This window comes from Vulpes vulpes, chromosome X, assembly GCF_048418805.1.
Source record: "Vulpes vulpes isolate BD-2025 chromosome X, VulVul3, whole genome shotgun sequence".
NCBI classification, from domain to species: Eukaryota; Metazoa; Chordata; class Mammalia; order Carnivora; family Canidae; genus Vulpes; species Vulpes vulpes.
The window spans coordinates 31,276,454-31,294,758 of record NC_132796.1 but is presented as its reverse complement, the minus strand read 5'-3'; the positions used below and the strand labels follow the sequence as shown (position 1 = coordinate 31,294,758).

At 37.1% G+C, this 18,305-nt stretch overlaps 1 protein-coding gene across 1 annotated transcript in view; it reads right to left on the bottom strand.

Moving 5' to 3' along the window:
• CFAP47 (cilia and flagella associated protein 47) overlaps positions 1-18,305 on the bottom strand; it is a 503,092-nt gene that overhangs the window by 61,694 nt on the left and 423,093 nt on the right. Inside the window, exons 58-59 of the mRNA XM_072744557.1 lie at positions 2,803-2,962; positions 1,048-1,142 (exon numbers count right to left, since the gene is read on the bottom strand). Of these exons, the coding sequence (XP_072600658.1) occupies positions 1,048-1,142; positions 2,803-2,962 (255 nt within the window). The remainder of the gene's footprint in view (positions 1-1,047; positions 1,143-2,802; positions 2,963-18,305) is intronic.

The following is an 18,305-nucleotide window of genomic DNA, read 5'->3' as shown; positions in this document are numbered from 1 at the left end:
GCTCATATGTATTGCTCAAGTGAGAGGCTCCAAAAGAGATATCTCTTTGCGGAGATGAGCAATTCAGTATTCCTTAGTTAGGAAGAACTATGTGTAAGGCCTGGTAAGAGGTTGCTCTACAGATATCTAAGAGGATTTGTGTTTCTTAGGCTTACTCTGGAAAGAAGATGAGAAAAGCGGGGATCCCTGGGTGGCGCAGCGGTTTGGCGCCTGCCTTTGGCCCAGGGCGTGATCCTGGAGACCCGGGATCGAATCCCACGTCAGGCTCCCGGTGCATGGAGCCTGCTTCTCCCTCCGCCTGTGTCTCTGCCTCTCTCTCTCTCTCTCTGTGACTATCATAAATAAATAAAAAAAAAAAAAAAAAAAAAAGAAAAGCAAGCAATGTGGAAGAAGTGAGAAGAGTATTGAGGAAAGAGAACACACAGAAACTTCAGAGAAGTTTGGAGTATGGGAAAGTAAAAGAGCGGTCGCTGAGAAAAAGAAAGGCATTTTAAGAGTAGGAATTTTTATGTTGTGTATATGGTAGTGAAGTGAACCTCCTTGAAAACTTCAGTACATTCCGAATGGTTTTTGGAGGACATCATACAAGTTTAGTGTCTGGGACAACAGAGAATAGAGGGATCAGTGTCCCCATAGGACAGTTCTTGGATGAGACTTAGAGTTACACAGAAGCTGGAATCTGGCAAATAAATGTGACGCAAGAACCAAAGTACCTGGGAATCTTATAGATCCAGGGCAGGTCTCTGAGTCCCTCACAGAATGTGGGATAATGGGGCCTGAAGTTAATGTTATTTTCTATCTTAGCTGATCCCGGGGTTTCAGCAACAGGAAGAACAACAGGAAATGGTGTGGTTTGGTGGAAACATCATTGGACTTACTGTTAGGAGACCAGATTCAGTCCTGGTGCTCCTACCAGTAAGGCTATTCACTTCACGATTTACTTTCTCTGGACCTCAGTTCTCTTGCTTGTACAAGAAGAGACAGGATTAAAGGAGCCTCTAAGATCACTTGGAATCTTAGTGTTTTGTGACTCTACAGCATACCTACCTTGAGGGCATTTAGAATGTAGTGCCTGAGGAAGTCCAAGAATAGGGTATATCCAGTGTATTGCTTGGATTTCTCCACTTTCTATTCCCAGGGTTCTAGTTAGGAAGAGTGAACAAAAAATATGAACACTTTCAATATTAGCATAAAAGAGAATATTCATTATTAACTTAATGGTATTTTAGCAAAGCTCATGAATTTAAACTCTGATAGAGAGAAACTATGAAATACACCACATTTTTTGCAAGTGTTATGAACACTTCAAAGCAAACCCTGGGGAATTATCACAAAGAAAAATGTAATGCAAAGATTGTGAGATGGAACTTAAAACTGAAGAGCTTTTCCCCTGCTTTTAAAAGTTGGTATTTATTGATGTGACTAAAATGTGATTAATCAGAGGTAATACAGTTCCTATGGGTTGTATTCTAAATTGGACAGGCAAAACACAAAACACAAAAAATGCCATTAAGTACAAGACATCAGAAAATGATAAAGAGGGACGCCCGGGTGGCTTAGCGGTTTAGCGCCTGCCTTCGGCCCAGGGCCTGATTCTGGGGTCCCGGGATCGAGTCCCACGTCGGGTTCCCTGCGTGGAGCCTGGTTCTCCCTCTGCCTGTGTCTCTGCCTCTCTCTCTTTCTGTGTCTCTCATGAATAAATAATAATAATAATAATAATAATAATAATAATAAAAAGAAAGTGACAAAGAACTTACTTTTTGGGGATATTGGTTAAAAAAGGCCGTTTGTCAAAATATTGTTAAGTCTGTCATACACCATCAAGACAACAGTAATTGTACAAAATGGTTCTGATCATTGTTGACAATTGGCTTTTCTTGTTAAAAATGAAACAGAAGACACAGCAGGCAGGACCAGCTTCATGAGCACATGACTTGAGCAACACACAGCATGTGGACCCCACACCTAGAATTGTTCCATGCTTGTTTAACACACCACTGTAACCGTCCTGAAATTCTCAACCACTTTTGAACAAGGGCCCTCTCATTTTCATTTTACACTGGGGCCCACAAATTCATAGGGTGTCTTGACTATAGGAATGGTGAAAATCGTGGCAGAATGGACACTAATGGGCTCACAGAAAAGAATTTTTTTTTTTAATGTGGAGAAGAAATATATACACGTAAGGCAAAGACAGAATTTCTTTTTAATTAACATTTCTAGATCATTATTTAATTAAATTATAAAAGCAGAGAAAACATATATTTTGGATCATTATTGGAGTTGGCTTAAACTTCAGTGAAGCAAAGAGAATCCAAGCAATCTGTATCCTGGCAATAACACAGTACAGCAGTAGTCATAGTGGTGTTGCCTCAGGGTGTCATACACACACACCTGGCACAGGGCCATCACTTGGTGAATGTCAGCATCCCAAGTCCCAATACTTTGCCAAGACAAGCTGCTTCAGGTTGTTCTCTAGAGATTTATTATTTGTTGTCTCAGCAATAAGTATTTTCCCAGTCAAAAAGAATCCCTTTGCATGTCTCTGACTCTGATTCATTGACTTGATACTTAAGGTTGACTTGCTCATCACTCTGAACTTCAAATCCCTCTGAACGTCAAATGATATATATTCTACCCACATAACAAATGTATTTTCCTCTTCGGAACATATAAATTTCAACACCTCAGAGAATATAAAATCATGAGCTTTACATTACATAACACAGAACAGAAAGTGATCACGTCAGCGCCAGTCAAAATAAAACCATTTTTCTTCAATTGTCCTTACTTAAAAGTTACCTTTTCATCTCTGGGCTCAATTCGTCAAAATTGTCAATTGGCCAGCTTTCTCTGTTTGCCCTCATCATTTGAACAATGACCACTGCTTTGTGTAATTTCATAATGTTGGGCATGAATAACACTGGGATATCTATATTCCCCTTAGGAGGCAATACGATTCCTATAAAAACCACAAAAATAATTATTAATGTGGTAAACATTTTTAGAATATAGACAGCTGAAAATAATCTCCTAATTCCTGTATTGACTATCAGCTTTTCAAAATCACTTCGGAGCAAGAAAATGCTTTATGCTACATTATAAGTACCAAGCACTGGCTTCACCAATTTTCCTCACATGCCATCAACCCTATTAAAAAAACATATTTTATCCTGAGGCAAGAAGCTTCTCCTGAAGAGTCTGGAAGGGATGAGGAAATGTCAAAAGTGAAGGCTTGGGTTTCCCAGAGTGGTAAAAGAACCATAAAACCCATGAGTCTTTCCAAGTCTTACCACAGTTTTTTAAAGGATTTTATGTATTTACTTGAGAGAGAGAGTGTGCGAGCATGAAATGGGGGAGGGGCAGCAGAAAAGGGAGAAGCAGGCTCCTCGCTGCTGAGCAAAGCTCCATCCCAGGACACTGGGATCATGACCTGAGCTGAAGGAAGACGCTCAACCGACTGAGCCCCCCAGGCGCCCCCCAAGTCTTACTACACTTTGCAAAAGCCAAAGCACAGCAATTTTTGACTCTTTAATTACTTTGTGTATTTCTTTTTCTTAGACCATAACAGCTCCAGGTTTCTGTTTGGAGTACTAAAGTTGTTACCAGTAAACTGTTCATTTATTTAATTGATCCACCAGGGAAGTCAAAGCTTATTTGTGAAAGAAAGGGGGATTTGAAGAAAAAAAAAAAAAAGAAAGGGGGATTTGCTCCAGGCTGTAAACACCAGAAGACAGAAAAACTGACGGCATTTTCTTGTGTTCTAATAAAATTCAAATTTTTCAACCTTCACTTTTCATAAGAACTGCGTACAAAACTTGTTAGACATGAGCCTGCTCAGCTCCACCTATAGATTCTGGTTTATTCAGTCTGGGCTGGGGCCCAAAAGCTGTATGTTTAAGTACAGCTCCTTATGCATTCCAGAAGCAGATAGTCATGTGGCCACACTTTGAAAAAAAACATGCATCCTACCTACTGGACAAGTATGGGGACATGGGGAGGTTGGAAGCGTGGTGAGCTTCTGGGTATTTAAAACAGTGAGGATTTCCAAGGGATAGATGTCTTCCTTTATTTTGGAGAGTAACACTATTTCTTTATAAGAACAGAAGAGATTTTTGACTGTATTCTGGTTTTTATATTCTTTGTTATAAAATCAATGATTTTCAAAGCCATTTTGTCTCAGATGAGAACACTGTACTAAACTATTAAGAACATCAAGAAAAGACTTAGAAAATGGCCCCTCTGGGGCACCTGGGTGGCTCAGTGGTTGAGCAACTGCCTTTGGCTCAGGGTATGATCTCAGGGTCCTGGGACTGAGTCTCGAGCTCCCCGCAGGGAGCCCCGCCTCTCCCTCTACCTATGTCTCTCCCTCTCTCTTTCTCTCTCTCTCTCTCTATCATGAATAAATAAATAAAATATTTTTTAAAAACAAAAATAATAAAAAGTAAATATCAGATAAATATTCATATACATTAAGTTCTGGGTTTTTTAAAATAAATAAATAAAATCTTAAAAAAGAAAAGAAAAGGGCCCCTCTGCAAAATGTCCTGCCTCAAAATTCTTACAAATGTTTAAATATCACTCCTTCAGGAAATGAAACTGTTCTGTCTCATAGCATAGTTAATAGTAGTTAATAATTAATATGGTTATAACTTAATATTTATTAAGTACTTACTATATGCCAGGCTCTGTGCTAAGTATTTTTCACACAATACCTCACTTCATGTTCAGAAAATCACTGTAAATTACACGCTACTATGTTTCTCATTTTAGAGGTGGAGAAACTGAGACAGTTTGGTTAAAAAACTTGCCAAAGTCCCAGTGAAAGTTTGTGCTGCTAACTAAGATACCTAAGCAATGTCTGCCGTCTTCAACTTTGTCTTTATGAACTCTAGATGTTTAATGAATCATTGCATTCAAGTGGATAAAAGCAGCAAGAGCTGGAATAGGATAGGATAAAGAGTTGGAATAGGATAAGAACAAGAGCTGAGTCAAATAAATGATTTACACATCCCCAAGGAAATCAAGTTCAGGAATGATCATTTGCCCTTACAAAATTCTGTGTTACCACTAGAAATAGATTTTAGTATGGCTAAAAATAAAACCTAGACATTTAGATGGTGTAAGGAGCCAAGAGAAAGATACAAAGGGGTAATTCATTACCAACACCATGTTTCTTATAATATTTGAATTGAAAGTATAGAAAGACAATGCTATGATAAATAAGCCCATTTAATTACAAATCCAGTAGCCTATTTGTGACTGTAATGTCTTACCAGTCTACAAGTAGAAATAGCTCCCTGCTGAAGTGATCTTAAGTTTCCTTAACTGTCATGTTTGAATAGTAAGAATCACTGTGCTATTATTAGCTTCCATGAAATCAATAAAATTTAACAAAAAGAACTTGGAGAATTTATCAAGTTCATTTTGTGTCTCACAAATGAATTTTATTTTCTGTGGTTTTCCCATTATCCTGTAAATCACTATGAGTGTTTTCTTCTTCTTTTTTTTTTTTTAAAGATTTTATTTATTTATTCATGATAGACATACATAGAGAGAGAGAGGCAGAGACACAAGCAGGCTCCACGCAGGGAGCCCAATGCGGGACTCCATCCCGGGACTCCAGGATCGTGCCCTGGGCCAAAGGCAGGCGCCAAACCGCTGAGCCACCCAGGGGTCCTGAGTGTTTTCTTCTAACACCTAAATGCTTTCATTTTTATAGTTATTTGATCCATTTGTAACTTAACCATACATATGAAATGAGGAAGAAATGTATCCAATGTTGCTGATTTTCTATAGGGGACTAATTATACGAAACCACTTATTTGAAAGTTCACTGACTTGAAATGCTGCCTTCATGGCATGTCTATACATATTTTACTTTTTTTTCTGAATTCTCTAGATTTCTTTGGTCTTTCTTTCTCTTCATTTGTATGTGCCACATTGTTGTAATTACACATGTGTTATTTTCTAGTGGGACTAACTGCCTCCTCCTCCAGCTCATTTTTAAAAAGAATTTTTTCCATGTATGGAATGAAGGGTTCTTTAGCTCCAGGGGTGGCAAATATTTTATTTTATTTTATTTTATTTTATTTTATTTTATTTTATTTTATTTTATTTTATTTTATATTTTAAAATAGTACTTTTAATGGAATCACCCTGCATTTATACTTTTGGGGTAACTGACATTTTTGTCTATTCATGATCTATCCAAGAGCAAGCATTTGGCCTTTATTTTATATTTCTCATCTGGGCATTGTATTAGGTGCTTCTAGGTTCTTGGAGTTGCTTTTCTGCCAGTTTCAGTTTTCAGTCTTGCTAGAGACTTGTTTCAGCATCTTCATATGTATTTAGCAGGAAGCTGAGAGGAACCACATCAATTTTTTCTTTCTTCTGCCAAGGAAATCCAGTTAGTATGATGATTACTATACTTCTTAGGTTGATAAACATATTCTAAACTCAAACATTTTCTGAGCTTGCTTCTTTCTGTTTTCTCCCATTTCCATATGGTAACCACACAAACTTACTTTTTTCTATTACAGTTATCATTCTTCAGATTCAAAACCCTAATAAGCATGGGGGGATATGCACATTTTATTTTACATGATTAATTTTATGGATTTATATATTTTATGAGAGGTATATATTATTTACAGAATTTTTGAAACCTTGATAATACTTCATGCTTAGTATCTGAGAAATGTTACAAAGTGTGATATTACTGTTTTGCCTTTGAAATCTCCTATGGCCTTGTTGCACTTAGCATTCAAATTTTATTCAGTATATTTTAAAACTGCTACTTTGATTGCTCTTTTGATTAAAGGTGTTAGAAATATTTATTGACTGATCTCTCATTTGAAATACAGAAATTGTACAATGCTTTAATGGCTATGAGGTTTCCTTCCTTCTTAGAAGAAAATCTTCTCAAGAGAGTAGCATAATCCTCATTTTAGATATGAAAGTATTTCATTCTAGGAGATTCATTTTTAATCACTTTAGTGATATGACATTACTGCTTTTCACAGCATAAGTTCTAATATTTAGCATGGCAGTAGGAATGACCCATGTCAGGTAATCAAAGAGATACTAAGAAACATATTAGCACCCTAAGTCATGCTATTATTTTGGTTACCACGGTTTATTTTAAATAAGAGTACAAGTTTTATTCTTTTTATTTTTTAAAACTTTTTATTTATTTATTCATGAGAGACACAGAGAGAGAGAAGTAGAGACACAGGCAGAGGGAGAAGCAGGCTCCATGCAGGGAGCCCGATGTGGGACTTGATCCCAGATCCTGGGATCACGCCCTGAGCCAAAGGCAGACACTCAACCACTGAGCTACCCAGGCGTCCCAAGAGTACAAGTTTAAATTTTAATTTAATTTAATTTTTTAAAGGGTTTTTGGAGAAATCTTTTTTTTTTTTTTTTTAACATTTTATTGATTTATTCATGAGACACACACACACAGAAAGAGAGAGAGAGAGACACACACACACACACAGGCAGGGGGAGAAGCAGGCTCCGTGCAGGGAGCCCGACATGGGACTCAATTCCAGGTCTCCAGGATCATGCCCGGGGCTGAAGGCAGTGCTAAACCGCTGAGCCACCCGGGCTGCCCTAAATTTTAATTTTAAATAAGAGTATAAGATGAACATGACTTGTCATCAACCATTTCAAACATGAAATCTATGCACTTTCTACTTGGATGCTTTATAGTTTCAATAACCTATTTCAAAAGTCTTTAAGTTATGACTAAAAAATGGAACATAATTGTTAATGTGGTAGTTTGGAGAAGAGTCCTTTCATTGGTTCCTGTGGAGAAGCTACAGGCTGAATTATGTGTGCCACTGGTCTCCAGCCACTGACAGGATGAAGCCCTGATCTCCTGTATCCCAAAATGTGACTATATTTGGAGTTAGGGCCTTTATAGAGGTTAAGTTAAAATAAGACTGTCAGGGTGGGCCTTTGTCCAATATGATGGGTGTCCTTATAAAAAGAAGAAATTCAGACACACAGACACACACCTGGAATGTGCAAACCCCGAAGGAAAGACCATGTGAAGATACAGTGAAAAGGCAACCATTTACAACCCAAGGAGAAATGCCTTGGAAGAAAACAAACCCCCCAATTCCTTGATCTTGGACTTCCAGCTTGTAGAACTGTGATAAAATAAATTCATTTTGTTTAAGTAATTTTTATTTTTTTATTTTTTTTTTATTATTTTTATTTTTTTTATACTTTTTTAAAATTTTTATTTATTTATGATAGTCACACACAGAGAGAGAGAGAGAGAGAGAGAGAGAGAGAGAGAGAGGCAGAGACACAGGCAGAGGGAGAAGCAGGCTCCATGCACCGGGAGCCTGACGTGGGATTCGATCCCAGGTCTCCAGGATCGCGCCCTGGGCCAAAGGCAGGCGCCAAACCGCTGTGCCACCCAGGGATCCCTGTTTAAGTAATTTTTAATAGCCAGTCTAGTGTTTAGTTATTACAGCCCTAGCAAACTAATCCATGAAATTATATTTTCTTATGTTAGAGGCTGAAGTATGGGATGCCATTGAATTTGCTTACAGAAATTCTACTTCCAGACTCTCATAACATAGAGCAGATAAAGAAAGTTGACTCGGATTGCTGTTTGGCTGCTATGATCATGGAAAAACTAGGGATGAAACATTTTTCCCTTTCTACTTGTATCTCATCTGAATAGAGGCATCTAATGAATAACAAAAAGGACATATCAGGGATTGTGTTTTCTTTGTCAAGGATTAGAGACTGTTGCTGCTTTGCGTTGTCTGTCTTTTGAAGAGCTAGCTAATGCTTGAGATTTAACGAAGAAGTTGTTCAAGGAAGACACTACCAAGGGGACTAGTGTAGAAAAAGTAAGCAGTAAGTGGAAGGTCATATTTACTAAAACAGGTAATTGGGGCAAAGACACATATCCATGCTTCTTAGAAAATAAATGTTCAGTTTGGGATATATAATGCTTTAAAAGTAGATTTTGGAGTTATTCAACACAAATATGATTGCTGAGGCAAATTTTACACCAGGAACTAAGCAACTGTAAGCTGAAGTTTTGTGTTCGCTTTTTAAGTCTAAGAATTCATTAGCAAAAATAAAAACAAAGTAACACTTAAAATATTGATTTTAATGTAAACACTTCATTGTTGACTCAAAATGAGTGAAAAAGCCTTCTGACCAGATGCATAATGAATGAGAGATTTTTCCATGATTAAAGGCCATCAAATACATGCTGCATAAGCACTGACAGTGATGAGAGAAGGGTTTTGGACTTTGAGTGCTGGAATAGGATATCTTCATGTTCCTTCCAGTCCTAATATTCTATGGTAACATTTTTCCTCATAAATAGAAAAGATAAATAAGATTGAAAAATTAATTTCAGGGAATTGAATATTTTCTTGGAAAAGTAGCTAATTTTGTTTTCAATTAAAACTACCCACAGAAAATTCTAAGATAAAATAAATGTCTACTACTACAACTCATATACTTTACTGATCAATTACCATGTCCTCCCTGCCCCTGCATCATACTGTGTGTGTGTGCATGCGCGCATGCAAGCGTATGTGTATGTATGTGCATGTAAGATCTCTCTCTTTACTACAGGAATACTCTATGATATAGTGTAGAGCATGAGCTTTAGAAGTTTCAATGTTTGCTCTGTTATTTGCTAGCATTGGGAAAGTTATTTAAATTTCTAAGTGAGATTTTCCTCCTATGAAAAAGCTAATGTAATATACATATCAGTGTTTTGCTATGGAAAGGTACTATTCCAATTCCATTCATATAATCCCATTTTGTACAGTATACATTATTTCTACACTGTTTTATACTTTCATTTATTCATTCAAAAAATATTATATGTCATGCACTATAATAAGCACTGGGGATAAAATGGTGGAAAAAAATGTATCCCCTGCTTTCCTGAGTCATGCATTCCAGAATGTGTCAGGGGGTGAGGGTAGGAGTCAAACAATAATAAAATGTATTTGTATGTATGGTATAAATAAAACAATAAAGGGTTAGAGAGTTATGTGGATGTAAAGATAGAGTGGTCCAGGAAGGCCTCTCTGATGAGGTGTCATTTGCCTATAGCACCTAAGGAAGTTTGAGAAGTCTTGTAGACATCCATGGTGGGGACTATGGAGATAGCAAGTGGCTATATGAACTGGATTTAAGGAGAGATTGAAGGGGGACATCTGGGTGCTTCAGCGGTTGAGTGTCTGCTTTCAGCTCAGGGCGTGATCCCATCCGGGATCGAGTCCCGCACCGGGCTCCATGCAAGGAGCCTGCTTCTCCCTCTACCTATGTCTCTGCCTCTCTCTCTGTGTGTCTCATGAATAAATAACTAAAATCTTAAAAAAAAAAAAAAAAAAAAAAAAGGAGAGGTTGAAGCTGGAGTTATCAGTTTAGAAGTTCTTAGAACTTCATGTGTGACTGAATGGGGAGACCTTATCAGGAATGAGTGTGGCTAGAAATGAAGAGAAGACTGAGCCTTGGGCCTCTAGGAAGTCACAGGATGGGAACAGGGGGCAAATGTGCAAAAGAGAATGAAGAGGACTTACTAGAGAGAGAGAAGGAGAATCAAGAGAGAATTAAGTCCTGGAAACCAGGACTCCAAAAGAGAACTTTTCTGATATAATGGGAGGGAATGCAAGACACAGGGATGAAAATAAAATTAGGCTGGTTGGTATAATGGAAGAACTAGACAATTAGACTCTGATTTGACCCTATATTTTCAATGAAACAGGAAGTATATCAGATGTGAGAAGAGGAAATGCTGCATGTCAGTAGTAGTTACCAAGTTTCAATTCACTGTAGGAAATTTTATTATAAGCAAATTTTACTACAAGAAAACCATGTCTCACCAAAAGTTCATCATTTAAAATTTCTCTACTTTCCTTTCTCTCCATCCATCCAAATATCAGCCATTATACCTGCTTTAAAGGCCTATAATGCCTGAGCAGATATTAGTCTTCTCTCTTCTCTCTGTCAGAATATTCACCTATATTTCTGCAACTAAGAAAATTGCATGAAATGTCCCCTCCCCCCCCCCCCAAAATGGCACTGCACCTTGGGCTCCATTTTACAAACCTAGACCTTACATAAACTATTTAAATAAGTTCAATTTCTGTTTTCTGAGTAGAAATATTCTAGTGATGTTAGTGGTCTAAATTTCAGGTTTACAGACTTTTCTAAAGGGCAGGCATCCAGACATCTTTGCATAAGCAAAGCTGTAGCTTTGTCTTTTACAATAAAATCAGTAGCTTCACTGACTAGCTAAGAAATCCACCTGCTTTATGCTATAAATCGTAATTACAAATCTATGTGATTGGAACCTGTGCTTATTTGTGTGGAAAATTGGTCATTTGACATAATAGGAAGAGAAATTTTATTAAAAATGTGAAGTCATGCTCAGCTGCAGACATAATTTAATAAACATTCATGACAATTATCTGGAGACCTGGGCATGCTTTACGTTAGGCAGCAGCATGCACAGTAAATGTCACTAAACACTGAGCTCTTTTTTTTTTTTTAAGATTTTATTTATTTTATTTTTACAGAAAGGGAGGACATGCAATTGGGAGGAGGGGCAGAGGGAAAGGGGGAAAGGGAGAGAAAATCTCAAGCAGGATCCATGCTGAGTGCAGAGCTGGATGTGGGGCTCAATCCCACGACCCCAAAATCATGACCTAGCCCAAATCAAGAGTCAGATGCCTAACCGACTGAGCCACCAGAAGCCCCTAAACACTGAGCTCTTAAGGACATTCTCCAATTCATAAATAGCAACATTTAGTTTCAAAAACATATTACTTTTCAAATAACATTTTATTGTTGATTGTCAAACTACATGATATATGTTAACTAAATCAACATGAGACACAGCAATTATCTCTCATAAAGAGTAAGCCAATATACTCTTAATAAATGCTAATGCTAGGGCAGCCCAGGTGGCTCAGCGGTTTAGCCGGCCTTCAGCCTAGGGCGTGATCCTGGAGTCCCGGGATCGAGTCCTGGGATCGAGTCCTGGGATCGAGTCCCACATCAGGCTCCCTGTGTGGAGCCTGCTTCTCCCTCCACCTATGTCTCTGCCTCTCTCTCTCTCTGTGTCTCTCATGAATAAATAAATAAAATCTTTAAAAAAAATGCTAATGCTAGAACTCTGCTTATTTAGCTCTGATTATTAGCAGTCATATAAACATAAAAGATGAATGGTTTATCTTTTAAACAATAGATACTTGGATACCAAGCAGTGTAGATCTATATCCTTTGGATTATTCTCTTATATCACTCATATACGATACAAAAATATTTAAAATAATTATAAATATACAGTTTTAGGATATAAAAGAGAGATCCCATGTATCCTTTGCCCAGTTATATCCCACAGTAACATCTTGTAAAACTATAAAACAATATAAAAACCAGAATATTTCAGGGCTCCTGGGTGGCTCAGTTGGTTAAGCATCTGACTCTTGATTTCAGCTCAGGTCATGACATCAAGGTTGTGGGATCAAGCCTTGCATTGGATTCAGCAGGGAGTGTGCTTGAGATTCTCCCTCTCCCTCTGCCCCTTCCCACTGCATGTTCACTTGAGCTCTCTCTCTCTCTAAAATAAATAAATAAATAAATAATTTTATAAAGGATAAAAATAGGGAATAAACCCCACAATATTTATATTGATATAGTCAAGATACAGAAAAGCTTCATCACCACAAGGATCCCTCTGTTGACCTTTTTTTTCCTCTGTTGACCTTTTAAAGACACCCCTACTCGATCCCCTGTTCCATCCCTGAATCATCATAACCACTAATCCATTCTCCATTTCTGTAAATTTGTCAAATCAAGAATATTAAATAAATGGAATCATATCATAAGTAAATTTTTGAAACTGGCTTTTTCACTCAGCTTTAAATCCCTGGACACTTGATCAAGTTGTGCTTATCAATGCTTCATTCCTTTATATTGCTGTCCTTCATGTTATCGATGGGCCAGTTTGTTTAACCATTCACCCACTGAAGGGCAACTGGGTTGTTTGCAGATTTAGTCTATGATGAATAAATCTGCCATGAACATTCATGCACATGTTTTTATGCAGAAATAAATTTTCATTTCTCTGTGATAAAGGAGTGCCACTGTTGGGTGATAAGGTAGCCAGCCACATGTCTGCTTTTACAAAAAACTCCCAGTTTCCCAGGATGGTTGTACCCCTTAACATGTCCACCAGCAGTATATGAGCAATCCAATTTCTCTACATCTTTCCCAACACTTCATGTAGTTGGGATATTTTAGTTTAACCATTCCAATGTGTTTGTAGTAAAATCTCATTGTGGTTTTATTTTGCATTTCCCTAAAGACTAATGATCCTGAACACCTTTTCATGTGCTTATTAGCCCTCAGTATATTCTCTTTGGTGAAATACTTGCTTATGTTCTTTGATCATGTTCTACTTTAACTTTATTTTTGTGAGTTTTTAGTACTTTTTATGTGTTCTAGATACTAACTCTTTATCACATGTTTTGCAAATATCTTCTCCCACTCTGTACTTTCCCATTTCATCGTCTTCTCATGGGCTTTTACAGAGAAAAATAGTTTGATGATGTGCAATTTATTAATTTTTCCTCTTACAGAATTTGCTATTAGTGAAATATAAGAACTATTTGCTTAGCAGTGCTGAGTTAAATTTGCATAAGGTGTGAGTACCTTTTTAAAAAAATATTTTATTTATTTATTTTAGAGAGAGATACTGTGCAAGTGACAGGGGGAGGGGCAGAGGGAGAGGAAGAGAGAGAATCCCAAGCAGACCCTGTGCTGAGTGCAGAGCCCAACTTGGGGCTCCATCCCAGGACCCTGAGATCATGACCTGAGCTGAAACCAAGAGTTAGATGCTTAACTCACTGAGCTGCTCAGCCACCCCAAGGTGTGAACATCTTGACAGGAATTGCATCAAACCTATGGATTGATTTGGATAGAACTGATATCTTTACTATATGGAGTTTTGCAACCATGAATACAGCATATCTCTCCATTCATTTATTTGTGATTTGATTTTGTCATATCAGTATATAAGTCCTATACACATTTTGTTAGATTTATTTCTAAGTATTTCATTTATTTGGAGAGACTATAAGTGGTATTATGTTTCTAATCTCAGTCTCTACATTTTCACAGGTAGTATATATAAATATATAAATATGATTTGTGTTACTGTAGGCTTGCTGAACTCAATACTTCTACCAACTTTTTTTTAAGATCCCTTGGGATTTTCTGATAGATCATTAATGATATGAAAATAGGAACAGTTGATTTCTTTCGTTGCATTCTATTTGCCTTTTGCTTCCTTTGCTTGCCATTTTGTACTGGCTAGGACTTTCAACAGTATATTAAATAAGTGATGAGAATGGCATCCTTGGGTTATTGCCTATTTTAGAAAGAAAGTACTCAATGTTTCATAATCGAATCCCACATTAGCTGTAGTTTTATCAAGTCAGCTCTTTATCAGGTTGAGGAAATTCCTTTTATTCCTGGGTTGTAAAGAGTTTTCTAAGAAATGGATATTGGACTTATTCTAATGCTTTTTTAATATTAACTGACATGTGAATTTTTTCCCCTTAATCTTTTTAACAGAGTGGATTACATAATGGAATTTCAAATACCAAACCAGCCTTTACTTCTGGAATAAACCCCATTTGGTTGTGTATGTATTTTTTCTTATATAGTGATGGATTCAATTTACTGACATTTTGTTTAACAGTATTAGTCTGTAGTTTGTCTTTATTGTGGTTTTCTGGGTTTTGTGTCATGGTAATGCTGGCCACAGAATAGGTTAAACAGTATTCCTTCCTCTTCTTTTTTTTGGAAGAGTTTGAGAAGGATTAATGTTAATTCTTTAAATATCTGATAGAATTTGCCATTGAGGCCAACTGGGCCTGAAAATTTCTTTTTGGAACTTTCTCAATTATGAATTCAATTTCTTTAATAGTTACAGGACTATTCATATTATCTGTTTCATCGCTGCTGAATTCTGGTAGTTTGGAATTTACTAGAAATGGATCATTTTTTCCTAAGTTGTTGGATTTACATGTTTAGAGTTGCCTGCAATACTGCTTTATTTCTTTAATATCTTAGGGTTATCTGTAGTGATATTGTCATGAGTTACTTGAACATATTTTAGGATTCAAACTGATTTATAGTGTTTTGGGATATATTACTTCACATAATTTTCTTAGTTGTTTTAAATGGTAATTCAATATACATATACAACCTATTGTTGTCCACAGGCATCAATATTTAGCTACTTTGAATGAAGCATATATACTTTACATTTTAAAATGCACCCAGGATTTGTTTTAATCACATCTGGTAACACATGTAGACATAGAAATGACTGTCATGAAGAAGTTTTTGTACTCGCCTCTACCTAGAAACAGGAGGCATGCCATGCCATGCAGGGCTATATGGAGAAGTACCAGAGTCAGTCATGAGGTGGAGGAACAGGCAAGAGTCTTTATTGTGGTTTTCATAAGAAGGAATGAGCAAGATATGGTAAACAGGCTAAGCAGGTTTAGGATTGGCTAGTTTGAATAATTTCAGTAGGTTTTGGAATGAAAGGGTTCCCAGCCTGGGGGTGATAGAGGTAGAACATTGGTCTAGAATGTAAAAGCCTTACAGAAAGGTGTGGGAGGCAGGAGCTCTAATTTGTTAGTTTGCATATAAAAGGTGATCACAAATGAGTCATTTACTATCTCTAGGAATTTGCTAGCCCTGGGAGAGGCAGTTCCCAACAAGATTCCAGATACCAGAGCATCAAAAATATAGAAAATAGGAAAATATAATCAATATATCTTATTTCTATTTAGATCAGTTTATGTACTCCATATTTCATATATAATTATCTTAAGATTTTTCTCTCCTTCTAGATAGATACATAGCAATATGTAGATAAATAGACTCCATAACACAAAGTGTTGTAATTTTTGTTTCAATCAGCAAATATAATTTAAGGAATTCAATAGAAGAGAGTTTACTAATATTTTACTCATTTTGATATTCTTCACTTTCTGAAGTTCTAATTCTCCTTATGTTAACCATTTCTTATGTGTTTAGAGAATATTCTTCAGTCATTTTTTAAGGGCTGGTTTGCTTGTAACAAATTGTCTTTCTTTTCCCTCATCTAAGAATGTTTATTTTTCCTTTATTCATGAAGGATATATTCTCAGGATATAAAATTTACAGTTCACAGTTCTTCCTTTTCAGTACTTAGAATTTAAGTATCACTTTCTTCTTGCCTCTATGGTTTTAGATGAGAAATCTTTTGTCATTTGAATTGCTCTTTCCCTGTAAGTAATGCATTTTCCCTTTGGCTGCTTTCAAGGTTTGTTTCTTTGTCTTTTGTTTACTGAAGTTTATTTTATTTATTTTTAAATATTCTATTTATTTATTTATTCATTCATGTGAGACACAGAGAGATAGAGAGAGGCAGAGACACAGGCAGAGGGAGAAGCAGACTCCATGCAGGGTGCCCGACGTGGGACTCCATCCTGGGTCTCCAGGATCACACCCTGGGCTGAAGGCGGCGCTAAACTGCTGAGCCACTCGGGCTGCCCAGTTTACTGAAGTTTAATTATTGTGTCTTACCATGGATTCCATTTGCTTTAAACTATTTGGAATTTACTAGCTTCTTGAATCTCTAGATTTATGTATTTCATCACAAGTTTTCAGATATTTATATCTTTGAATTATGTTTTAGTCACAGACTCTCCCTTGGGGGCTCTGATATGGCTATTATTTCTTTAATTATTTTCCTACAGGTCCCTGAATTGCATTTCTTTTCAGTTTGTCTTTTCTCTGTTGTTTAGTCTGTGATGATTCTATTGATTTGTCCTCATATTCACTGATTCTATTCTCCATCATCTCCAGTCTCTTTTTGATCACATCCAGCGAAATATCTATTTAACTTAATGTATTTTATCAGTACCAGTACTTCAATTTGATTCTTTAACTTACTTTTTTCCCTTCAGCTTCTCTGTGTTTTCATTTGTTTAATGAGAATTCAAAATTATTTGTTTAAGTAGAATGTGGGGCATTGACTTACATTGCCTCATTGCAGAAGGGTGGGGTGGGGTGGGGGTCTTTTCCCTGATGAGATTAAGAGAAATGACCAAGAGAAGAGATAGGAAGAAGCAGAGTGCCAACTAATTCTACCTGTCACCACTTCATTCTACTTCATTGATGCTAGGTGCAGTTGGAGGCTCAGTTCTCCACTGTTCCTGGCTCACATGTTGAGAGAAGGAAAATAGAATGCCAACTACCTTGCCTCACATCACTTTATTTTACCTTGTTGATGCTTGTTAGGGGTGTAGACTGTGGTCCCCACTAGATCTCACTGACTCCAGAGAATGGGATGGAATAGGAGCGGCTACTGGCCCTGCTTTATACCCTACTGGATCTTACTGACCAGTAAAGGGAAGAAAAGTGAACTGCTTACTAGCCCAACTTGCACCAATTTGCTTAGTCCCATTGACAACATGCATAGAAGTGACTAGATCGTCCAGACACCAGCTCTTTAAGTCTCATTATGCCTGGGTGAGGACAAGCTCTCAGCTTACAACAACACTGTTGACACCTTCTTGGTGGGGTACTTTGAGCTCCACCTGCTTCTGCCAGGGAAGAAATAGAAGATAAGCTCCCCTCTTGGCTCCACCAACACTATTGTGGCAAGGGACCTGGAGCACTGCCTACTTCAGCTGGCAGAATGATAGATGAATTTTCCTGCTTGGCCTCATCAACACCACAGACAGGCCAGGGGAAGGGAATCAGAGTGTGCTGCTTGTAAGGCATGAGGGTGAGAGTGTGCAAAATCAATTACCTGTTTGGCCCTACTGAGGCTATCGAGGTGGGGGACATGTGATTTTTCCATTGATGTTTGGCTAGAGTAGGGTAGGAAGAAAAGGACTATGCTGTCTTGGCAAAGCCAGAAATCCAATAAATAGGAGTATTTAAAAAATATTTTGGCAAATATGAATTGTTTCCAATATTTATAGACAACCCAAGATAGATCTTTCATTTCTATATTATGATTCTCTTAGTTCTATAATTTCTTTTGGAATGAAAAAAATGTTGTTAAACACTAAAACGTAAAAATCAAGGAACATAAAAAATTAGAATATTTAATGCAACTATCAATAACAATAGCAGCATATTTCAAAATGGTGATGAGGATTTTTCTAATTACAGGGAAACAGTGTCTTCTCAGGGGAAAGTCAGGTTTCAAGAAGGTACAGGAAACATTC